Source organism: Pteropus vampyrus, unplaced genomic scaffold, assembly GCF_000151845.1.
Source record: "Pteropus vampyrus isolate Shadow unplaced genomic scaffold, Pvam_2.0 Scaffold379, whole genome shotgun sequence".
NCBI classification, from domain to species: domain Eukaryota; kingdom Metazoa; phylum Chordata; class Mammalia; order Chiroptera; family Pteropodidae; genus Pteropus; species Pteropus vampyrus.
The window spans coordinates 499,460-524,529 of NW_011889160.1; the positions used below are offsets into that span (position 1 = coordinate 499,460).

A 25,070-nucleotide genomic window follows, 5' to 3' on the forward strand; every position below is an offset into this window, starting at 1 on the left:
ACTCCCTGCCCCCAGCGACTTCGACTCCCCGTGGGGACACTGCAGCCCTCTGCTGGCTACCGTGTCCTCCCAATTCAGACCTAGATGCCAACTTCTGGTGCGGGGATGGGACAAGGGTATCTGGGCTTCCCAGGGGGAACTGATATCTGTTGTCCTCCATCCAGACAACTCTCCAAGGTCTCAGAGGAGGTGTTGGCAGGAGTTGGGAGGTAGGTTCCGTCCAGTCTCTCTGCTGAGGACCGGCACACTTCTGGAGCTTCCTGAACCAGAGCATCTCACTATTATTATCTAGTAGCATTTAGTGATGTTGAGGTTTTTAGGAGAATGTCCTTATTCTTGTGAGACAGATGCTGAATTATGTAGATGAATAATGTCAAATGTGTAACTCAGTTCCCAATGGTTCTTCCAAAATGCACACATACAGCAAATACAAAAATATTTATTGTTGGATCTTCATTGGCTGGTATGTGAACAGTATGCTTGTTTTTTTCAACTCTTCTGTATGTTTGGACTTTTTCTTAATAAAAACCTGTGGGGAAATGGTCATTTGCTGAACACCTACTAGTGGCCAGGCAGTGGAGGCACATCAGAACAGAGCCCTGCCCGGTAGGGGAGACACCTGCCCCTGGGCAGAGGGTCTTGTGAGCTGTGTCTCCGTAGAATATGTGAGGCTGACGTGGATGGGGTGGTTTGTGAAGGAAGCCCATGAGATTTGCCCGTACACCACCCCTTGGCACAGCTACTGCTCCCAGCCAGGACAGGCAGGGGACAAAAGTCACATAGGAGCAAATTCTGGGCTTAGCCCAGTATTGCCACAGAGGGCTTCTTCTACCCAGGGCCTGAGCAGCTGATGGGGAGCGGTGAAGGGTAGGGGCAAGGGGATGGAGTCTGGGAAAGTTCAGAGGTAGCTTGGGAGAGGAAGCGAGGTAGGATGGAGGGTACCCCTGAATGGCTGGCCAGCACCTTTCCTAAGGGGCAGGGCCAGGGAGAGGGAGATGGACCCACACAGTAGGCTTCTGGGAGAGTTTAGAGATTGGCTTGCAGAACGCCAGGCTCCTCCCTGACCCCAGAAGTCTAGGACTGAGCTGTAGTCCTGGCAGAGATGAGTCCTGGGTCACTGCTCTAGCAGATGGCTGTGGCATCTGAATTTATGGTGGCAAGTGCCCTCTAGTGGGCTTAGGCGAGAATAACTCATACCCCAAGGCAGGGGCCTGATCCCCAGTGGACAGATGCTGACTTTGACGGCCAAAAAGCTGGGAGTATAATACATCACACCATGGAGAGGCGTGGTACAGGGAGAATAACTTCATTTCTATTTCTAGGGATTGGTAGCAGCTGCTTAAAGAACATGCTCAGAGTGTTCTAAGAGCTGTTTGGGGTTCAGTGGGGGATTCTGTCGTGAGTGCTGTTGGCCACGGGCAAGTCCTCAGGTCCTGGGGTTCTCACAGGTGAAGCAATTGGGACAGGGACCTGGGTCCCTGAAAATGACCCTCTCCCCAGGCTGCACGAGTTGGAGGACAGGTCTGGGATGAGGGATGAAGGTGTCACTGGCCAAAAGGCAGAGAACATGTGGAGTAGGGGATGGCATGGGAAGCTGGTCACAGATGCTGTCTGCTCATCTCCAGATAGCCACGAGTGTTTATTTTGGAGACCCCAAGGAGAATTATCAAGATCCTTTCCCACACCAAGAATGTTCCATCGTCTAGGGGCTTGTAGGTCAAGTGCTCAGAGTCCGTCATAGCACTTTGCCTGGGTTCATGAGGCCTCGGGGATCCAGTGCGGCCTTGAGCTTTCGCATGGTCTCCATGCCCACGGGTCCCACTTCCTCCTGCAGCAGTTGTCGCTTGCCCAGCCCGATGCCGTGTTCCCCAGTGCACGTCCCATGGAGTGCCAGTGCCCGCCTGGGAGAGAACAGAAAAGATTCTCAGCGGGGTGCTCTCCCACTCCCTTCGGCTCCTCCCGCTCCTCCCAGGCCAGGGCTGTGTTCTTGCCGGCCCAGCTGGTATGCAAAGGCCTCAGCCTTGCAGATCATTTCAGTGTCCTCTGGGTCCACCATCAGGAGGCAATGGAAGTTGCCGTCGCCCACGTGTCCAACGATGAATCCTGGGGGCCCAGAAAACAGAGCTGCAGCCCTCAGCCCAGCCCTTGCACCCTGTCCTCCCCTCCCACACCCCAACAGTGGGCAGGTAGAACCTGTGATTCCCAAGGCCTTCAGGTCCTCCTTGGTCTGCACTAGGATCTCTGGCAGCCGGGAGATGGGCACACAGACATCGGTGGTATAATTCTGCGACAAGGGGCAGGCCGGTGAGGTTTTCCCCTAACCGCCTGCCCAGAGGGGAGGGGTCACTGCAGTCAAGATTAAGGACAGGTCTGGAGAGGCTCGGCCTCACACACATGGACGTGCCTGCTCTTCTCTAGGCCTCGGTTTCCCCTGTACGACACGATGATGGCTGGGGTGTGTTCTCCCGGTGCTGCCGGCAGAGGCTTCCACAGCTCTATCCCTTTGTACCTCACCCTCATGGGTCCCCCAATACCACACCACTGAGCCTTTGCATGAGCTGCTGGAGCCCAGCCTCTCCCCGTCCTGTTGGCTAACACCTTCCACTTCATCATCCCTCTCTCCAGGAAGCCCGTGGTCACAACAGCCAAGAGCTAAGAGCACAGTGCTGCGCCCGCTCCAGGGCCCCTGTGCTCTACGCCTGGCTCCCAGCAGGGGCTCCCTCCCAGCAGATGACCTTGCTTTCCCCCTAGACAGTGTCTGAGAAAGAGCTGGGTGGGGCCAGCCCCGAATGCTGTGGGCCTCAGCCTGCTGCCCTGGACACTAGGGTAGTGGGCTAAGCAAAGGATCCATGGGCCGAGCCGTGGGTCCCACCTCCCCGCAGCCCGGCTCACCTTACAGCCCGGCCGGAGGGCCCGGATCGCGTACAAGGCATTGTGCCGAGCGGCCCAGAGCTGGCTGTACTGCTCCTTCTTGACCAAAGATAAGTGGGAGGCTCCATTGTACTGGATGATCTCCTCTGTGGGGGGTGGGGGATTAACACTAGACCATAGTCTGGGCATCCTGTGCCCCCCTGCCCTATGGCACACCTGCCCGCTGCAACTGCTCTTCCAGTGCCCGCTCGGAGCCATGGAACTCGAGAAAGAGCGTGGGTGCCACGGTGCAGTTCAGGTTGCTGTGCCTGTTGCAGGCATCTATCACGATATCATCCAGGAACTCTGGGACCAAGGAGAGTGTAAGTGAGGTGAGGCCTGGTCTTCAGAGGGGACCTCTTCCGGGGAGCCCATTTGGACCATCCAGTCCCCAGCTTACCAATGCGGGCCACAGGCATTGCAGCCTGGAGGATGTGTATGGTGCTGTCCACGGCCACCTGGATACTGGGGAATGCACAGGTAGCGACTATGGTGGCCTCAGGGGCAGAGTGCAGGCGCAGAGTGGTGGCTGTGATGAGGCCCAGTGTCCCCTCGGATCCCACAAAGAGCCCAGTCAGGTTGTAGCCAGCTGCGCTCTTCCTGGGCCCCGGAGACACACAAGGTAGGTGAGTGCCCAGGTCATGTGACAATGGACTTCTGGCCAGAAGCCTAGAGCTGGAAGCTGGGGCACTGTCCCCTAAGGCCCTGCCAGGTGGGGTGCTGAGCCCAAGGTCTGGGCTGGTCTGCTGTCAAGGCAGCTGTTCCCTGGCACGGCCCCAGGTTGGCCTTGTGCAAGAGGAGCAAACCTCGGCACCTATCTGGGAGGCCCCCATCTCGTGGGTAGAGAATGCTCACCGGAAATGACGGCCCAGGCCCGCGGTGTGAAGCAGCTGCCCATCAGGCAGCACCACCTCCAGGTTCAGCACGTTCTCTCTCATGGTTCCATAGCGGATGGTGGTGGTGCCCGAAGCCCCAGTGGCTGCCATGCCACAGAGAGAGGCATCTGCACCTGGATCTGGAGGGAAGAGAGCAGCCTGAGGCAGGCAGAGGTGCCCCAGAAACAGCCCTGCCTCTAGGGAGCCCTGAAGGCACCAAGAGAAGGCCCACAAGTCCCAGCCTACCCACAGGAAACCAGAGGCCAGTGTCCCGCAGGTGGGTGTTTAGTGCTTTGCGGGTGACGCCAGGTTCCACCACCACAGAGAAGTCTTCTGGTTTCAGCTCCAGGATCCGGTCCATGTGAGTCAGGTTGATGCAGACACCACCCTGGCAGGAGGGGTGCTAAGGAGCCGGCTGACCTCGGTCTCCTGCCAGGCCACCCAAGACTCTCCCAAGACTCTGCCTTGAAGCTGACCTCCCAGCAGCCAGACCAGAGCCCTGGGATGGCAGGCAAGGAGGATTGGACCTGGGCAACCAGTCTGTGTGTGGGGGAGGGGGCACCACAAATATGACAAGCGTGATGGGACCAGAGCCTGGCTGGGGAGGGGCCACCATACCTGCACAGCACAGACTCCACCCTCTAGCCCAGTGCCTGTGCTGAATGGAATGATGGGCACACCTTCACGGTAACACAGAGCTGCCAGCTGGCTGACCTGCTCCACATTCTGGGGCCACACCACGACATCTGGAGGTTGACACCTAGAACCAGAACCTCCACAGTTTAGGGGGCGTGGGAACCTCCGGTCCTGCTCACATTTCAAGGATCACCAAGATATTGCAGGGCCTGAGACTGTACAGTGAGAGAGGGGTGAGGAAAAGAGAATGCCAGAGCACCCCAAAACAGATGGGTGGAAAAGAAGCCAGCCCAGAACGCTGGCTCCCAGCCAGGAGCTCTGACAAAGGAGGGGCCCCCCCCACACCTGTGAATCGACTCATCACGCCCATGTTGCTCTAGGACCACAGTAGCAGTAGACACGTGGGGGCGCCCCACAACTGCCTTCAGAGCCTCCACGAAGTCCTTGCTGAGCTTGCCCTGCAGGGAAGAGACATGTTGCCAGGGTCACTCGCAGACCCTCAGGGTCCACAGAACTGCCCCTGTGGCAGGTGGGGTGGCGCTGGAGTGGGAGAGGGGCTGCCAGCACCTCTGGCCTCCCCTATTCCACCACTGATGCCACCCCCACGAGCCAGGGGAGCCAGGCCTTGCTAGTGGGCCCACCAGAAGCAAATCCACTCTACAGATGTGCCCCTTCCCAAACAGAATCGTTGGGGTCAGTGTTTCAGTTCAGAAAAGCTGCCACCTGGGTAAAAATAAGAACCAGATTCACTCTACAGAAAGGGGCATCAGCGGGGTTCCATGAAGCAGTCTGCCTTACTGGCTTGGAAATGTTACTCATCTCTGCTCCTTCTCCAAGGCCAGCCAGGCGCTGCCGCAGGCACACCAGGGAAAGAGCTTGGTAGAGGAAGGACAGGAAGACACAAGTTCCATAGCCCATCAACTATGGTGCCCCCACCCCCACTCTGCCATGGCTGGGGGCTCGTAGGACTCTTGGAGCCCTTCTGGGGGCTCCTTCTCATTTGACAGATGGGGAATGCAGGCCAGCAAGTCAAGAACCCAGGCCCTTGCCTCCCAGACAGTCTTTCAAAACATATGTGTTCGTTTGGGACCCCCAAAAAGGTGCCCACAAACCTTTCATTTGATACCCCCCCAGCCCCATTGGTGGCAGTCTTGGGAGCCTCAGCCCATTTTACTCAACACCCACACTTGACATAGGATATGCCCAGTGAACTTCCATTCAAGGTCAAACAGTGCCGGGAAAGCACAGAGCCTGGTGGAAACTGGGCATGGGGGGGGTGCGGGCGCCCTCCAGGAGGATTCCCCTGCCTACCTGTGCTCCCCTGGAACAGTAACTCCTCCAGGGGAACTGCCCCCAGGCTGCTGCTGCCCGGAGCAGACTGGCCATACCTGGGCAATGGCCAGAGGCATGTGGGTTCTTAAGCTGGGTGTCTGCACCAGCCCAGTGGCTGTGCTGAGGGTGGAGCTTACTTAAAGTGACACGCCTTAAAGCGGAGTCCTGATAGAGCTTGCTGAGTCAGGCTCATCTGCCAGGCTCCCGACTTCTACAGGAGAGGTGAGGCTTGACACAAAAGGAAACAACAGCAAGGCTTCGAGCTGCTCTTCAAACAAAGGCAGACTCCTCGCCATGGCCTTAAGGGTCCTGCCAGTCCCTGTTGACCTCTCCAACTACCCCACTTCCTTCCCATCTCCACTTGGGCCTCAGAGCTTCGGCTTCACGTTCCCTTCCTGCGTACACCTAGCTCCAGCCAGGCTCAGGCCCAGACACACATTCTTGTCCTTTTCACCCTGCGAGTCTCAGGCCCAGCGTCACAGGGTAGGCCTAGATCAGGCCTGTGAGGTTGAAAAGTGCAGGGCGGTGAGGGAAGTCAGGGAACCTTTCTGCAGGGGGAGAGCTAAGGATGAGCAACACTTTATCAAGTAAGGAAAGGAAAAAACTGTTGCATCTCTTTCATCGCCCTCCCACTGGGCAGATCCCAGGACCATCCAGGGATGTGGCTGCTGCTCTTGAAGCTATTTCAAGCTCCATTTTCCTCCCACAACAAATTCAATGGAGCATGTTGCTAACATTATTGAGACAAAGCTATTCCTAGCTTTGTTTTCTTCCTCAATCGAATCGGGAATACAAACCTCTACTTAGGTTCTTTTCCTCGATTACATTTGAGTGAGTTCACATTTCCACTCTCAACGTGTTGCTTAAGGGGCTTGTCTTAAAAAATAAAAAATCTCTTTCACGGTTGGTTGGTTCAACTCGAGATCCAGTGAAAAGTCCACACAATGCATTTGGTAACATTTCTTTCAATCTACAACAGCCTACCTCTTGCCCTTTTTTTCCATGCCATTTATTTGTTAAAGAAACTGGGTCACTTGTTCTGTAGAATTTTCCACGTTCCGTTTTTTTGGATGATTCTATCCTTGTGGTATTGTTTCATATATTTCTCTACTCTCTGTATTTCTTGTAAACTGTTTGATCTAGATGTGGTACTGTCCAGTACAGCTTTCTGTACAGAAAGAAACGTCCTGTATCTGTGCTTCCTAATATGGTAGCCGTTAGCCACATGTAGCTAGTTGTTCTAGAAGTATCTATGGTTGGGGGACAGATGCCAGGTAGTGTGTGGCAAACCCTAAAAGAAGAATCACTGTGTAGATCCCAAAGGTTCTGGAGCAGGGCTATGACATCTGCAACAAAGAGCTACACACTATTCAAAAACTTCCCCTGACCTGCTACTGAGTCCTGGTTAAGATGGTGAGTGTGACCACAAGACATCAAGTGACCGTGTGGCCAAAGCTGGCCATCATGACCTGCAATGTATTAGACTTACCAAGTCATAAAGTCAGGCAGGTCCAAAACAATGCATTACTAGACAAAAGGGAACAAAACGAGGCACAAGCAGGGCCAGAGAGCAAAGTAAGCTCAGACCCCCGAGTCACCCAGCATCGCTTGGCCAGCACCCCTCCCTCAACTCACACCTATGGCCGGTGTGGGAGCTCTTCTGATAGAGCGGGGAAAGTTCAAGTTTGATTCATGAATGGGTTAGCTCAATATGGAGGTATGAGCTAAAAATGGACTTGCGCCGCACTACAGCCCTACTTTGGGGTAACCCTGAAATCCTCTCAATTGGCAGAGCTCCAGATCCTGCACCTGGTCATCTCCTTTGGCAGAAAGAAAAATGGCTCAACAGAAGAATATAGATGGGCCCCTGGGCAATGATGAATGGCTTGAATGGTTGGTCAGGGGCCTATGAGGAGAAAGATTGGAAAATTCGGGTCCAGGAGGTTTGGGAAAAGGCATGTAGTTGGAGCTATAGGAGTAGGCATAAAGCTAGGTCTTTATATCTCATGAATCGTTAAGGGTGCCCACCGGAGAGCATCTACCATGGAAGGGACGAAAGAAAGTAGAAAGCAGGATTCAGCCAGTTGTCATCGGCCAACCTCTGTCAATGACCACCCCAGTGCTGGCACAAAGGTAGTAGAGACAAAGGCTAATAATGGGCCCACCAGCATGGGCACCCACTCATGAAGGCTGGTCTGGCTACTGCCACTGCTGTGGGTCTATGCTCCTGCAGCCCTGACTCCCTGACATGGTACCTCCTCAGAGAGCCCAGTCGGCCACCTGGTAACAAGTTGATTACATTCCACTCAGGAGCAATTTATCTCAACTGAAATCAACACAACACATGTTATGGGTAAAGGTTTGCCCGTCCTGCCTGCACGCCTTATTACTGGTGATGCTAACCCGGATCACTTAGTTTAGGTGGTGTCTGTGAGGTGTCTGCACTGTGAAGTTACTGCTTTTTTTTTTAACTTAATAGATATATCGGGGGGGATACTTCCCCCCCCACCCCCGATATATGATTACATTCCACTCAGGTGGGCCATACCTTAAGGCGACTTCTTTTGCATAATGACTTCCAAATACCATCAAGATATCAACTACCTCTGATATAGAAATTAGCTTCCTTCATGCTACTTGACAAAATGTGGCCAACAGTTGGACATAAAGAAATGATTGTTTGTGTATCAGGAAGGAGAAGATAGATATTACCTCCTTGTTCTTAGGTATTGCTTTTCTGGAAAAATAAAACAAAAAAATACAAAACCAGTTTTCCATGGCATAAAAAACGCACTGTAGGTCATTATATAGTAAAGGGTTAACTAAGCAAGTATGAGTTGTCTAAACAAACCCCATACCTTATGAGGAAGAGTTTGGCTGTTGCCCAGCTCTTCGGAGGTAACTTCTAAGCTCTTGGAACGTCCTGCTTAATAAGTGTCCCTTTCAACCTGGAGGCCTTGGACCAGCCAGATAGTTCATACCAACAAGGTGATTTATGCTGGGAGCCTTGGGCCACATGGTATCAGCTTGACCAGTGCTAGGTCTAGAGACTAATATCAACCGTGTGAACAGTCAGACATACCTATATGACCAACCCCCAACAAAATCCCTGGACAGTAAGACTCCGGTGAGTTTCTGGTTAGCAACACTCCATATGTGTTGTCACACATCACTGCTGGGAGAATTGAGCTCTGTCTGCATGACTCCACTGGGAGAGGGCAATCGGAATCTTGTGTCTGATGGCTCCAGGCTGCTGCCTTTGTGCCTTTTTCCATTGCTGATTTTGGTCTGTATCCTTTCACTGCAATAAACTGTAACCATAATAGCTTGCTTAATTCTATGAGTCCTTCTAGAGAGTAACTGAAACTGAGCATGGTCTTGGAGACTCCCAGATACAATCATATTATCATTTTGAAACTATTAACAGATTATCTTTGTCATGATTAAAACTCGTCGACTTCTCTAGGTTTTAGTTTTTCCATTTGTAAAGAGATATTTGGACCAACAGACCCCTAATCCTTTCTATTTCTGGATCTACTCATAAATATGGGAAGTTTCAATTCAATTGCTTAATTTTTTTAATAATACTTTACCCAATAGTACTCATACCTATGTATTTCTGGCCTATATGAAATTACCTCTAAATTCTCTCTAAAAACAATACATCTAGTACTAAAACTTACTCAGAATGACTATGGCTTTTTTCTTCTCAATTGGGACAAATAGGATATTCTTGAGGTATCTCTTCTCAAGGAGGGAATAGAGCAAGGAACTAACTGGAATTGTTTGCAGTCCCAAGACCTGGCCAGGAAAGATAGGCTGATGGGGCAGCTACCTACTCTGACGTTATGCAGGGACACCTCTGTTCCACTCAGGTGGGCAGCTCTGAAAAGTTGGGTGATGCTTGTAGCTGCCCACTCAGCAGGATGCAGGGCGCGTAAGTAGCACTTGGTACACTCAGGTGGACAGGACTACAGAACTAGATGATGCTGGCAGTAGTTGGGTTTCAAGCGTTATTAGTTCTTGCTCCAGTCATTCATTCATTCTTCACCTATACCAAGCACGGTTCTGGGAAGGCAGAGATAAATAAAACAGACAGTCCTTGTATGCCCAGAGGATGAAAACTTTCTAAGCCATTGGCCATGTAAGAATCCTTCTTCAAGGAGAAAGATGGACTTGTCAAAGGCTCAGTAAGATAAATGGATTTTGCAAGGTTCAGACTGTTCCATTCTCCAGAGTTAATATTTGTTAAAGGAAAAAGAACGTGAGATATTCACTTTGCTCTATGTCAGGAAAATTTTTGCCGATTTCCTACGTTGCAATTTTGCCATGAGAAAAATAGATCGAAGGGCACCATTTAGAACCCCAGATGAGGAGGGGAAAGCCGTGATTAGGTATCGTTCCCTCCGGTCATCTCAGGTGTGAAAGAGAGGCAGGTCAACTTTCAGGGAGGAATTGGTGCCTAAATAGAGTGGTGTTATCAGATATTGGAAATAATCCAAGGAAGGGGACATCTGCCAGTCAGGATCTGATTATGGGGCCCAATAGCTGATGATGGAATGTTGGCTCAAATCTCACCTGCTCAGTAACACCTTCTCTATCCACTCTATTCGAAAATGCACCCCCCACCCAGTGCCCTTGATATGACCTCCTTAGCAGTCAATGCCACCTGACATGCTGTGTATTTCACTCAGCGTTTATTGCCTGTCCTCCCAACTACAATGCAAGCTTACAAGGGGAGAGTGCTTTGTGTCTCACTCACAGCTGTGCCCTAGCACCTTGTCTGCCACCAGGCAGGTGCTTGACAAACCTGGATTGCAGGAATGCTGAATAAAAGGTAGGAAATAAAAGAGCAGGAATAAACCTGAACTCATCACTCATTACCTTAGAAAAAAAATGATTTTAAGACCTGGCAAGGAGAGGGTAATCACTGTTAATATTTGGCCTGAAATTCTTAAACACTGGCTTCCTCAGAATCCAAATGAAGGAATAGAAAATTGATCATTAAAAAAAAAAAAAAAAAAAAGGTCATCAAGAAAACCCAGTCTGCATGGTAATTCTTCAGAATAAACAACTCAGTGTTTTCAGCATATTATGGCAAAGGAAAAAAAATATGGAGGTGAACCTATGTATTAAGAGACATCAATCTCAGGATGTAAACTCATTTGGATCTTGAGTTTTAAAATTTTGAAGAATGCATAATGTTTATGAAAAGAATGTGGAAATATGAACACACACTGGATATTTGAAAACTATTGAGGAGACATTGTTAGTGTATTTGGTGTGATAATGGCACACAGTGATTGTGCTTTACATGTCATCCGAAGATCCCTGGGGTTTCTAAGACACTTGCAGGGGATCCAGGAGGTCAAGATTATTTTTAATAATAAAACCTAGACGTTGTTATCCTACTTCATTGAGTTGACATTTACCCTGATGAAGTAAAAGCAGTTGGTGGGGGAACCTACTGGATTCCAGACAGTGGCACTGAACTGAACTAGTAGTCATTGCATTCTGCACGCTCACGCAATTGCAGAAATGTTACTCTCACTTAAGAATGGCCTTAATGGAGCAGTAAGAATTGTTAATTGTATTAAGTTTCAACCTTTGAGTGCAACAGAAAGTATGCACAAAGTACTTCTCCTGCACACAGAACCATGATGGTTACCTCCAGGAAAATCGCCTGTGCAGTTGTTTAAGTCGTGAGCTGAACGAACTGCTTTTCTCTTGGAACACTATTTTTACTTGAATGGCTGACAGTCAAAAGAAGGCTGAATGTTTGGCAGACATTTTCTCAAAGATGAATGAGCTGAGCTGTCACTTCAAGGAAAACAACTGACTATATTTGTCACCCAATGATAAAATGAGCTTTCAAGTGAAAATTAGAGTTTTGGCAACAACCTGTATCTGCTTCCCAATACTTAAAGCCTTTCTGATGAGACCAGTGGTGATATTATAGTGGTCATTTGATACTATGTACTAAAATATATCAACATTTAAAAGAGCTTCATGACTCAGTGAGCCAGTATTTTTCAAATGACCAAGCATGATGTTACAAAATCATGCCTGGATAAATGATCTGTTCAGAACTCAAGAAAAACCAAAGGATTTTTTAATATAACAGAGTACAAAATTCATTGATGAGGTCATGTGTTGTGGTATATATTCTCTGCCCCACAGTAATGGCATTTGAGCAAATAAACAAAAATAAAAATTTGTTGTCACGACCTATGAACAAAATACACTGTTATTTATGTGCTTTCGGATATTTGCTCCATTTTAAACAGTCACTATTATTACAGTTAAAATCTCTTTACATCCTATAGCAATGTCATCCAAGCATGTACTTAATGTTGGTGCCAGTGCTTGTTGGAACAGAAGTAGATATTACAACATGCTCAAAAGGAGATTGGACAACCACTAGGATACACTGGGTAGCTAGCTGATTGAGAAGCAAGCACTCTGAAACCTCAGTGGAAAGTCAAAAAAAATGAAATGCAATATTTAAGTTAAAAATATATGATGTATTTTTCAAAAACATCCTGTATATGTTTCCTTTATTCCTAAGGGGAAATTAATAGAAAACAATGCGGTTTTGAATTTTGCAAGGTCTTCAGAAACAGTCCACACACAGAGTTCTCTGTGTTGCTATGCATAATGCTGTAGGGTAATTTATTTTCTGTGTGGGGAAGACTGGGGGTGGGAGATTCTTCCTTCTTTTGGTACATTTCAGTAGTCTTTTTAAAATATGCATAGTTTTTACAAAAATGGGATCACGCTCTACTTACTCTTGTGTGAGCTACATTTTTTTTCATTTCTGGATGCATTAGACACCTCCCCCCATGTAGTTAGTAGACATTATCATTTTCAATGTCTCGCCAAATTCTATTTACATGTCATACAATTTAGTTTACTTATATCTAAGCGAAAGATTTTTAGATTGTTTCCAATGTTTTGCAAATATAAGCTGCGATGTGAGAACATTCTCGTATGTACATCTTTGTACAATATTAATGACTAACGATAATTTAAAATTTTAAATTTTGACACAATGAAGACTTCAGAAAGATTTTATGTGCTATAGCCCTACCAGGAGTGTATAAAAAATATTTTTCCAAATTGTTCCAACCCTGAGTGTCATTATTCTTTTAAATATCGGCCAAACTTATAGGTCAAAATGGTAATACAGATGTCACAGTATTGTTCTTGGATTTTTAGTAAAGAAATGATAAGGAAATATTTTTGATATTCTTTGGGTGAGAAAGTATGACACCAAAGGCAGAATTCATAAAGGAAATAATTGACAAATTTAAGCATAGAGAAAATTAAATTCTGAAAAAATATCATTATAAACAAAGTTAAAGACAAACCGGGAAAATATGTGTGCTGCATGTATGTACCCTCTCACCCAAAGAATATAAAGAACACTCCCTTATCATTTCTTTGTAACTATTTTCATAATTTCTACTTTAAAATTTAAATCTTGTATCCAGCTTATACTTAATTCTTCTTTTCGTTAATTGTTCTAATGTACAGTCTTAGGAATCTAACATTTTTTTCTCCAAATTGTTAATTAGTTACCCGAGAATAATCGTGGAATACTCTAGTCTTTCACCAGTGCTGTGAATTAATATATATGCCTAAGTCTTTATTTTTTTTTTGGAGCTAGTACTAAAAAGATTTCATTATTTTAGCTTTGTAATACATTTTTATATCTAACAATTATTAGTCTCTCTTTTTAGAAAATGTCCTGAGTATTCTGTTTTCCTTCCTGATGAACTATTGAATTATTTCATTATACAATAAAAATCAAAACAGTGCAAACAATAACTAACAAAAATACCTTGCTGAAATTTAGTAACTTACAGAGTTATGCAATCATCACTTCAATCCAGCTTATGATTCTTTTTAACTCTGATAAAATTTATCACTTTAACCATTTTTAAGGGTGCAATTCAATGGCATTAAGTGCATTCTCAATGTTTTATAGCCATCAACCCTGTTTCTTTTCAGAACTTTTTCATCATCCCATGTCTTGCACTCCCAGTCCTTAGTAATTTCTATTCTACTTTCTATGAATTTTCCTATTCTAGATACTTCATGTAAGTGGAATCATACAATATTTCTCCTTTTGTATCTGGCCTATTTCACTTAGCATATCTTCAAATTTCACTCATGTTGTAGCATGTATCAGAAATTCATTCTTTTTTTTTTTTTGGCTGAATGAAATATATATTTTTTATATATAGATATTTATCACATTTTATTTATCCATTCTTCTGTTGATGGGCGCTTGGGTTGTTTCCACCTTTTGGCTATTGTGAATAATGCTGCCATGAACATTGGTATACTAGTACCTTTTGGAGACTATATTATTTTAATTAAAAGCTAATTGCTACCACTACACACCTATTAGGATGCCCCACATCCACAGCACTGACAACACCAAATGCTGGCAAGGATGTGCAGCAAGAGGAACACTCATTCTTTGCTGGTGGGAATGCAAAATGGTATAGTTATTTTGGAAGATAGTTTGACAGTTTCTTACAAAACTAAACATATTCTTACTATATGATCTAACAAAATTGTGCTCCTTATTATTTACCCAATTAACTTATTTTATGTCCACACAAAACCCTACACATGGATGTTTATAGCAGCTTTATTCATAATTGTCAAAACTTGGAAACAATCAAGATTTCTTTCAAAAGGTGAAAAGATAAACTGTGGTACATCCAGATAGTGGGATATCATTCAGCTCTAAAGAGAACTGAGCTATCAAGCCCTGAAACAAATATGGCAAAGCCTTAAGTGCATATTAATAAGTAAAAGAAACCAATTTGAAAAGACTTTATACTGCATGATTCCAACTATTTGACATGTTGGAAAAGGCAAAACTGGTGGAAAAAATAAGACCAGTGGTTGCCAGGGGCTCAGGGAGGGGGAGGAAGGAATGAATAGATGGGGCACAGGGGATGTTTAGGGCAGTACAACTATTCCGTATGATACTATAGTAGTGGATACATCATTATATTTTTCAAAACCCATAGAATGTACACCACTGAGTGAGCCCTAACATAAACTAAGGACTTTGGGTGATGTGTCAGTGTACATTCAATTGTAACAAATATTCCACTCTGGTGGAGGATGGTGATAGTGGAAGAGGCTATATATGTATGAGGGCAGGTGGTATATCTGGGAACTCCCTGTACTTTCTCCTCATATTTTGCTGTGAATCTAAAACTGGTTTAAAAAGAAAAAGAAAAAGAAAACCTAGTTGCAGCACACAGTACCTTTAAGGCCAATTTTATTTTAAATAATCAGAAAAGTGTGAACTTAACAGTTATTTTTGGAAAGTGAGAGTATGGGTATTTATTTTATACATATATTCTAATTAAAACTATCATAGGCTACCTGTATAATCTTTAAAAGGCAGTATTGGAGGAGCTAGTGGTGGTAAATGACAACCTTAATTTGGGAGAAATGAACAGTCCAAACCAAGAGATTATCTCTGCCAGCGATCATCCAAAGCCCTAAACAGGGAGAAGACACTCCAGAAAGTCCCAACACTCTGGCCCCGCAGGCTTATGGGAAATGTAGTCCCGAAGGCCGATGGACCACTCCTCGGAGGACCCTGGGACAGCAAGCATCTGCGCATGTGCAAGGCTGCGAGCGCGCCGCTGGCCGCCCTTCCCCCACCTCTAGCCGCGAGTGGGTGACAGGGCCCCGATTTCCGCGCGCCTTCTCCGCCCCGTGCTGTAACCTGGCCTAACACTCAGCCAAGAGTGGAGACTGTCCCTCCAGGTATGAAGAGGGCTACCAGGCAGCTCGCGGGGCCTAGGGGCCGAAGGAGAGGAGATGAAGGATGGGCTCGTGCCCGCGCAGGGTGGGAGCCCAAACTTCGGCGACTCGCGGGCGACGGTGACCCTCGGGACGGCGTCGGGGGAACGCCTGGCGCTCTCCTCGGCGTGAGGTTGGCAGGGCCCGCCTGGCCGGACGTGCAGGGGCGGAGACGGCGGAGTGGGAGGGCGGCTGCGAAGCTCGCCTTCCTCCCTTTGTCCGGGGAAGTGCCTCCGACGCCGGCAAGGGTCCGGCCGCTGGGGAGGGAGTTCGGAAGTCCAGACGGCCGTGCGCGTGACTAGGCCCATCGAGTACGGGGCGAGCCCGGGGGGCGGGGCCGCACACACCTGGCAGCGCCCGAGTGCCGCGTGCTGCGACCCGGGTCCTCGCGGTATGGAGGGAGAATGGAAAGCCCCCCGCAACGTTAGTGATGCGCAGACGGGCTGAACGAGTAAGAGCTCTGTCCACTTTGCAAGAACCTTTTCCGTTAAGTGTTCACCTACCCTGGGGCTTTGCTAGTATCTCAGTTTCTGTAGAAGGAATGATGAATGCTCAGAAAGGTGGAGTGATTTTCCCAAGGTTACCCAGCCAGTTGATATTTTGTGATGTGAATGGCAAATCGTTTTTCATTTGCCTTTTGACTTTGCCTACTGGTAGTTTTTGCCATGTAGGCGTTTTGAATTTCTCTGCAGTTGAATTTACTGCCCTTTCCTTTTATGGCACCCAAAAGACTTCATCACTTTGAGATTATACACGTTTTCTTATATTCCCAGTGGTACTTTAGAATTGCATTTTTTAAAAATTGCTGATGCTTTTATTGTGATCCCACTGATGGTTACATTAAGTTAGAGGGAATCTTGGGTCTTATTCTAGGTCTTCCCATGTGTTCAGGTCCTCTTTTGTTTCGACCCCCTACTCAGTATTTCACATTAATGAATGAACTGCATTTTCCTCAATTTTATTCTTTTGTAGGATTTTATTGCTGTTGAAGGATTCTTATTCCATTATTTCATCGTTTTTCTCTTATATTTGTTGATATTTCCCACTTTATTTTGTATGTTTTTCCTTAATTACTGTAACTAATGGTTATCTATATTTATTGCTAAAGAAGAATTCATTAATGTCTTTAGCATCTGTAGTAATGTCTCTGTGATCATTGTTGATAGTTCTAATTTATGGGAATTTTTTCCCCCATGGCCCATTTGGCTAGAGATTCATCAGTGTTATTAACCTTTTGAAATAACCAGCTTTTGGTTTCATTGAATTTCTCTATTTCCGTTTTCAGTTTCATTGATTTCTGCTCTTTATTATGCTTGCTTTGGGTTTCATTTCCCTTTTTTTTCCCTCTTGGTTTCTTAAGGTGGGAGGTGGGGTCATTGACACCCTTCTTGTTTTTTATAGAAATAGTTTAATCCTATAACTGTCCCTCTAAATACTGCCGGAACTACATCCCTCGAATTTTTATATATTTTCATTTCCATTAAATTCTGAGTTTTTCAAAACTTTCTTTGTGACTTCCTTTTACCTGTTGTTTCTGTAGAAGTTTGTTGTTTAATTTCCACCTAGTTGGGGATTTTCCAGATCTCTTTCTGTTATTAATTTCAAGTTTAATTCTGTTTTTCAGAAAATTTACTCTCGAATTTCAATTCTTTAAAACTTGTGTAGGTTTGTTTTATGGTCAAGAATATAATTGATCTTAGTGAATGTTTTATATGTATTTTAATGACTACTGTGCTGTTGATGGTACAGTCTTCTATAAATATTGATTGAAACAAGGTAGTTGATACTGTGGTTCAATTCTTAATGGTTTTATATCTATCCATTCTGTCCCTTACTGAGAAAAAGAGTATCGAAGTCTCCATCTATAAGTGTAGATTTATGTATTATTTTTCTTTTTCTATCAGTCTTCACTTCTTATATTTTGAAGTTTTTTTGTTAGGTGCCTATACATTTAGGATTCTTAGGTCTTCTCGGTGATTTGACACATTTATTATTATGTGATGTCACTCTTTATCCCTGGTTAATATATTCCTTCTGAAGTTTACTGTTATCAATACAGTCACTGCAGCTTTCTTTTGATTTGTGTTTGCAAGGTATATTTATTTCATCCTTTTATTTTTGACCTAGCTATGTTTTATATTTAAAACAGACTGCTTATATACAGCACATAGTTTGATATTGCTTTTTTATCCAATTTGAAAACCTCTGTCGTTTAATTGGTGTGTTTCTACCAAGTGCTGAAATGGCTGGATGGAAATTGACCATCTTGCAACTTTTTTTCTACTTGTCTCATCTGGTCTCTGTTCCTATTTTACTCTTTTTCTGTCTACTTTTGGATTTTGTGAGTACTTTTATGATTCCATTTTTTCCCCTCACTATTGGCTTGTCATTTATACCTCTTTTTGCCAAAATGTCTGTGGTTGCCCTAGAGTTTACAATAAACATATTGAGTTAATCACAGTGGACCTTTAAATAATATTATACTATGTAATGTAAGATCCTTAAAACAGTATACTCTCAATTTCATCACCTCACTTTTTGTGTTATCTTCATTTTAATCATCCCGGAGATGTTTATTTTTTTGTGTAGAGCCAGATTTCTGTCTGGTTATCATATCCCTTCTATCTGAAGAACTTAATTTTTTTTTTGTAGTACAAGTTTACAGTAATGAATTCTGTTTTTGTTCGGAAAGGTTTTTATTTCACTTTCACTTTTGAAAGATATATTTGCTAGGTATAGAATTCTGGGTTGATAGTGTTTTTCTTTTTTTGGTTTTTAAAAACACTTTAAAGATGTGAGTACATTGTCTTCTGGCTTGTATATTTTCTGATGAGAAATGGGCTGTGATTGTTTATCTTGGTTCCTCTGTATATAATGTGTCTGTTTTTCCTCTGGTGTTGACAAGACTTTCTCTTTAACTTTGGTTTTCAGTGGTTTGAGTATGATATATCCACATGTGTCTTTGTTTTGTTTTGTGCTATTTACCCGTTCAGATAAATTATCTGAGCTTCTTGGATCTGTGGTTTGATATCATTCATTATTTTTGGAAAATTTTTGGCCATTACATCTCCAAATACTTCTGTCCCATTCTTTCTTCTCCTTCTGAGACTGCAGTGGCATGTTTGTTAAGTCATTTGATATTGTGCCACATCCCTCAGATACTCTCTTTTTTCCTTTTTTCTTCCTCTTCCACTTTCACTTTGTATGACCTATCTTCAGACTTCCTGAAAATTTCCTCACTTCTGTTGAGTCTAATAATGAGCCTGTTAAAGATATTCTTTCAGCTCAGTCACCGTGCTTTTCTTTCCTAGCATTTCCATTTGATTTTTTTGCTGGTTTCATCTCTTCTGAAATTCCCTGTTTCTTCATTCATGTTGTCTACCTTAAAGCCTTTAATGTATGAATCATAGTTGTTTTAAATTCTCTGTTAATTTTATTAGTTGAGGAGTCAGTTAACTTTTTCTCTTGATAGTGGATAGTCTTACTCATATATTTTCAGGTGTCTTATGATGTTTGAGTGAAGGTTGAGTGCTGCCATTATGATCCTTTCTGCCCCTTAAGAAAAGGCAAAGTGACTGCCCCAGGAGATGGTATTTTCCTAGGAGATGTGCAGGGATTTCTAAGCAGGTCATTCTAGGAATTTTGAAGTAGGTCAGAGCTTTAATAACAGTGCCTTCCTTTTTGCTTTATTCTAGGTCCACTTTCATAATTCTATGCCTTTACCCAAAAGCTAAAGAAAATGAACAAATCCCAGGTGAGTTGTTTTGTTTATTTCCAGTTTTGTTTTTTCGTACATTTGTGGAAGTTTATAAAGATCCAGAAAATGAAACAGCAAAGTATATATGAGTGAAACTCAAGGAAAACATAGGAAGAATAACTGATCAATACCAGCAGCTGAAAAGCAAACCAAGTTAATTAAGTGTCTTACATTGGTTATGAATACTGTTTCTTTGTTCTCTAGCATTAGGTCTGGATAAATTGTATGTATCTTCATTTAGGTTGTGTTTTGGGCAGCATTCCCAGGAATAACCCAAATTTAAAGAATTATCATTTTGTCTGTGGTTATTTCATATAGCATTCTTCAGTGCAAATGCTGGGTTTTATTATGTGTATTTTATTTTTCTAATCAGATTAGCATGATGCCAGAGAACTCAAATAGCTGGGTGTATATTCAGATTCTCCCCTCACTTTCACAAGTATCATTGTTATTCCTCGAGCAGCTTTCCAGATTTTATTTGTACATATTTACAAAGTATATATATGTAGGTAACTGTATAAATAGCGTATAAATCATACTGTTTTGTTTATATGTGTTTTGCTTTGTTTTTAATTAATAGACAATTTTTTAGAGCAGTTTGGGGTATACAGAAAATTTGAATAGAAAGTACTGAGAATTCCCATATACTCCCTCTACACACAGTTTCTACTGTTATTAACATCTTACATTAATGTGATATGCCTGTTAATAATTGAGAAGCCAATATTGATACTTTAACTAAAGTCCATAGATTACATTAGGATTCGCTCTTAGTGTTGTATATTAGTAATGAGTTTTGACAAATATATAATGACATGTACTGACTATTATAATATCATACAGAATAGTTTCGCTGCCCTAAAAATTCCTATGCTTTATCTATTCATTCCTCCTTCCTCTCCCTAAGCCCCCAGCACCTCCTGATCTTTTTACTGCCTCTATAGTTATGTTTTTACAGAATGTCATGTAGTTGGAATTGTACAGTATATAGTTTTCAGATTAATTTCTTCCACTTAGAAATATGCACTTAAGGTTTCTCCATGTCTTTTCATGGCTCGATAGCTCATTTCTTTTTAGCACTGAATAATATTCTGTTATATGGATGTGCTACCATTTATTTATCCATTCAGCTATTGAAAAGCATCTTGGTTGATTCTGAGTTTTCGCAATTATGGATAAAGCTTCATGTAAACATGTGCAGGGTTTTTGTATGGACATGAAATTACTCATTTGGGTAAATACTAAGAAGTGTAATTGTTAGATTGTATGTCAGAAGTATATTTAGTTCTGTAAGAAAGTGCCAAACTGTATCATTTTGCATTCCCGCCCTCAGTGAATGGGAGTTCCTGTCGCTCTCCATCCTCGCCAGCATTTGGTGTTGTCATTGTTGTGGATTTCGGACATTCTAATAGGTGTGTGGCGGTATCTCATTGTAATTTACGATTCCCTGATGATGTGGTGTGGAACAAATTTTCATGTGTTTATTTGCTATCTGTATATCATATTTGGTGAGGTGACCGTTAAGATCTTTGGTCCATTTTTAAATCAGATATGTCTTTCGCAAAGATTTTCTTTTCCCCCATCTGTGGTTTGTCCTTTTCTTTTTTTGGTTATGTATGTTATTATCACTAGATAACATATCTTTCAAATCTTTCCATAACAGAACAGTTTCGTAATTTTTCCAAATTTTTAAATTCTGTAGTATACTACACGTACAATATTATAATATTCCTTATGTGTTATAACTATATGTATAACAAATATGTATACATTAAAATGGGCACCCATGTACTTACCCAGGTTAAGAAATAGAACACTAAGCTGATCCTTTTTTTTTTTTTTTGGGGTGTCTTTTAAAAAAAAAATTATTTTTCGACTGCAGTTGACATGCATTATTATATTAGTTTCAGCTTTACAACCTTGTGATTAGACATTTATATACCTCACAGAGTGATACTCTGATATAGTACCTATCTGACATCGTACATAGTTATTGCAGTATTATTGACTATATTCCCTATGCTGTACTTTCCATCCCTGTGACTGTTTTTATAACTGGAAATTTGTACTACTTACCTTTCTCGTACATCCATGCAACACCCTCCCATCTTACAACCATCAATTTGTTCTCTCTGAGTTTGTTTCTGTTTTGTTCTTTGTTTGTTTTTTACATTCCACATAGAAGTGAATCCATATCCTTTGTTTTTGACTTATTTCAATTAGCATAATACCCTCTACTCCATCCATGTTGTCACAAATGGTAAGATATCATTTTTTTTTTTTTTTAATGGCTGAGTAATATCCCATCGTACTTATGGACCACATCTTTATCCATTTTTCTGTTGATGGATACCTAGATTGCTTCCATGTCTTGGCTATTGTAAATAATGCTGCAGTAAACATAGAGGTGCATATATATTTTTTAATAGTGTTTTGGATTTCTTTGCATAAATATCCAGAAGTGGAATTGCTGAGTCATAGGGTAGTTCTGTTTTTAATTTTTTGAGAAACCTCCATACTGTTTTCCATAGCGGCTGCACCAATTTGCAGTCCCACTAACAGTGCACAAGGGTTGCCTTTTCTCCACATCTTCACCAACACTGGTTTGTTGATTTATTGGTGATAGCCATTCTGACAGGTATGAGGTGATATCTCATTGTCGTTTTAATTTGCATTTCTCTGATGATTAGTGACTTTGAGCATCTTTTCATATGTCTATTAGCCATCCGTATTTCCTCTTTGGAGAAGTATCTGTTCAGGTCTTCTGCCCATTTTTATTTGGATTGTTTGTTTTGTCGAGTTGTATGAGTTCTTTGTATGTTTTGGATATTAATCTCTTATCAGACGTATCATTAGCAAATGTCTTCTCCCAATCAGTCGGTTGTTTTTTTGTTTTGGTGATGGTTTCCTTTGCTGTATAAAAACTTTTTAGTTTTATGTAGTCCCATTTATTTATTTTTTCTTTTGTTTCTCTTGCCCAGGGAGATATATCCAAAATGAAATTACTGTTAGTAATATCAGAGAGTTTACTGCCTATGTTTTCTTCTAGAAGTTTTATGGTTTCGGGTCTTACATTTGTCTTTAATCCATTTTAAGTCTGTTCTTGTATACAGTGTAAGAAGGTGGTCCAGTGGTTTTTTTTTTCCATGTATCTGCCCAATTTTGCCAACACCATTTATTGAAGAGACTGTCTTTACCCCATTGGATATGCTTACCTCCTTTATCATATATTAAGTGAGCATACAGGCGTGGATTTATTTGTGGGCTCCCTGTTCTGTTACATTGATCAATGTATCTGTTTTTATGTCAGTACCATGCTGTCTTGATTACTGTAACCTTGTAGTGTAGTTTGATATCGAGTAGCGTGATACCTCCAACTTTGTTGTTCTTTCTCAAGATTTGCCGTGGCTATTAGGGGTCTTTTATGTTTCCATATAAATGATAGGATTATTTGTTCCAGCTCTCTGAAAAATGCCATTAATATTTTGATAGGGATTGTATTGTATCTATAGATTGCTTTGGGCAGTATGGCCATTTTAACGATGTTGATTCTTCCTACCCATGAGCACTGTATATGCTTCCATTTATTTGTATCTTCTTCAATTTCTTTTTTCAATGACTTTTAATTTTCTGAGAACAGGTCTTTTACCTCCTTGGTTAATTTGATTCCCAGGTGTCTTAATTGTTTTCAGTGAAATTGTAAATGGGATTGTTTTCCTAATCTCTTTTTCTGAAAGTTCATCATCGATGTATAAAAAGGCCACTGACTTCTGAATATTAATTTTGTAACCTGCCACTGTACTGAATTCATTGATAAGTTCTAACAGTTTTTAGTGGAATCTTTAGGGTTCTCTGTATATTATAGTATCATGTCATCGGCAAATAATGAGAGTTTTACTTCTTCCTTTCCAATTTGGATGCCTTTTTTTTTTTCTCTTTCTTGTCTTATTGCTGTGGTTAAGACTTCCAATACAGTGTTGAAGAGGAGTGGTGAAAGTGAGCGTCCTTGTCTTGTTCCTGATCGTAAAGAAAATACTTTTAGCATTTCACCATTGAGTTTGATGTTAGCTGTAGATTTGTCATATGTGGCCTTTATTATGTTGAGGTATGTTCCTTCTATTCCCACTTTGCTGAGAGTTTTTATCATAAGTGGATGCTGGATTTTGTTAAATGCTTTTTCTGCATCTATCGATATGATCATGTGGTTTTTATCTTTTAATTTGTTAATACGGTGTATCACATTAATCGATTTGCAGATATTGTACCAACCTGCATCCCAGGAATAAATCCAACTTGATCATGGTGTATGATATTTTTAACATATTGCTGAATTCGGTTTGCTAATATTTTGTTGAAGATTTTTGCATCATTGTTCACAAGAGATATCAGCCTATAGTTTTCTTTTTTTGTAATGTCTTTGTCTGGTTTTGGAATCAAGGTAATGGTGACCTCATAAAAGGAGTTAGGGAGGCTTCCCTCTTCTTGAATTTTTTGGAATAGTTTGAGAAGAATAGGTGTTAATTCTTCTTTGAATGTTTGGTAAAATTCTCCTATGAAGCCATCTGGTCCAGGACTTTTGTTTTTTGGGGGAGGTTTTGATTACTGATTCTATTTCATTGGTGGTAATCAGTCAGTTCAGATTTTCTGTTTCTTCTTGACCCAGTTTTGGGAGATTATATGTTTCTAGGGATGTGTCCATTTCTTCCAGATTGTCTAATTTGTTGCCATATAATTAATTGCTCGTAGTATTCTCTTATGATCCCTTTGTATTTCTGTGGAGTCCGTAGTTATTTCTTCTCTTCCATTTAGGCTTTTATTTATTTGAGTCTTCTCTTTTTTTTCCTTGATGAGTCTGGCTAAGGGTCTGTCAATTTTGTTTATCCTTTCAAAGAACCAGCTCTTGGTTTCATTAATCTTTTGTATTTTTTTTAGACTCTATTTCATTTATTTCCTCTCTAATCTTTATTATTTCCTTCCTTCTATTCACTTTGGGCTTTGTTTGCTGTTCTTTTTATCGTTGTTTTAAGTGTAAGGTTAGATTGTTTATTTGAGCTTTTTCTTGTTTCTTGGGGTAGGCCTATATTGCTATCAATTTCTGTCTTAGAACTGCTTTTGCTGTGTCTCATAGATTTTGAATCGTTGTGTTTTCATTTTCATTTGTCTCTAGGTACCTTTCGATTTCTTCCTTGAGCTCAATAATAACCCATTCATTGTTTAGTAGCATGTTATTTAGCCTCCCTATGTTTGTCTATTTTCCAGTTTTTTTCTTGTAGTTGATTTCTCGTTTCATACCATTGTGATTAGAGAAGACAGTTGATATGATTTCAGTCTTCTTAAATGTATTGAGACTTGTTTTGTGTCCTAACGTGGTCTGTCCTAGAAAATGTTCCATGTGCACTTGAGAAGAATGTACATTTTGCTGCTGTGGGGTAAAATGCTCTTCAAATATCTATTAAATCCATCTGGTCTAGTGTGTCTTTTAGGCCCATTGTTTCCTTGTTGATTCTTTGCCTGGAAGATCTGTCTATTGGTGTCAGTGGAGTCTCCTACTGTGAGTGTATTACTATTGATCTCTCCTTTTATGTCAGTCAATAATTGCTTTATGTATGTAGGTACTCCTATGTATGTAGGTACATATGTGTTTACTAGGGTTATGTCCTCTTGATTTATCAATTCCTTTATCATTAAGTAATGCTGTTTTTTGTCTCTTATTATAGCCT

General features: G+C 42.5%; 2 protein-coding genes across 6 annotated transcripts in view; one reads left to right on the plus strand and one right to left on the minus strand.

Moving 5' to 3' along the window:
• Window positions 1-574: 574 nt before the first annotated feature.
• LDHD (lactate dehydrogenase D) lies at window positions 575-5,807 on the minus strand. The gene is made up of 11 exons (XM_023523135.1): window positions 5,733-5,807; window positions 4,767-4,879; window positions 4,404-4,545; window positions 4,032-4,173; window positions 3,766-3,925; window positions 3,311-3,510; window positions 3,088-3,216; window positions 2,893-3,017; window positions 2,194-2,284; window positions 1,996-2,103; window positions 575-1,905 (listed from the first exon to the last, which is right to left on the minus strand). The coding sequence occupies exons 1-11, from the start codon at window positions 5,805-5,807 to the stop codon at window positions 1,736-1,738; spliced, it is 1,455 nt and encodes a 484-aa protein (XP_023378903.1). The 3' UTR covers window positions 575-1,735.
• Window positions 5,808-15,395: 9,588 nt separating this feature from the next.
• Window positions 15,396-25,070, plus strand: part of ZFP1 (ZFP1 zinc finger protein) — a 31,916-nt gene continuing 22,241 nt past the window's right edge. For 2 of the 5 annotated variants that reach the window (XM_011379932.2, XM_011379929.2), the window contains exons 1-2: window positions 15,400-15,557; window positions 19,289-19,347. Coding sequence is in view for 2 of the 5 variants with exons in the window: in XM_011379929.2 (XP_011378231.1) it covers window positions 19,333-19,347 (15 nt within the window). In the remaining 3 variants the exon portion in view is untranslated. Of the gene's footprint in view, window positions 15,558-15,615; window positions 16,045-19,288; window positions 19,348-20,683; window positions 20,763-25,070 lie in introns of those variants that run through there. The other 3 variants (XM_023523147.1, XM_023523148.1, XM_011379931.2) reach the window with 3 other exon arrangements.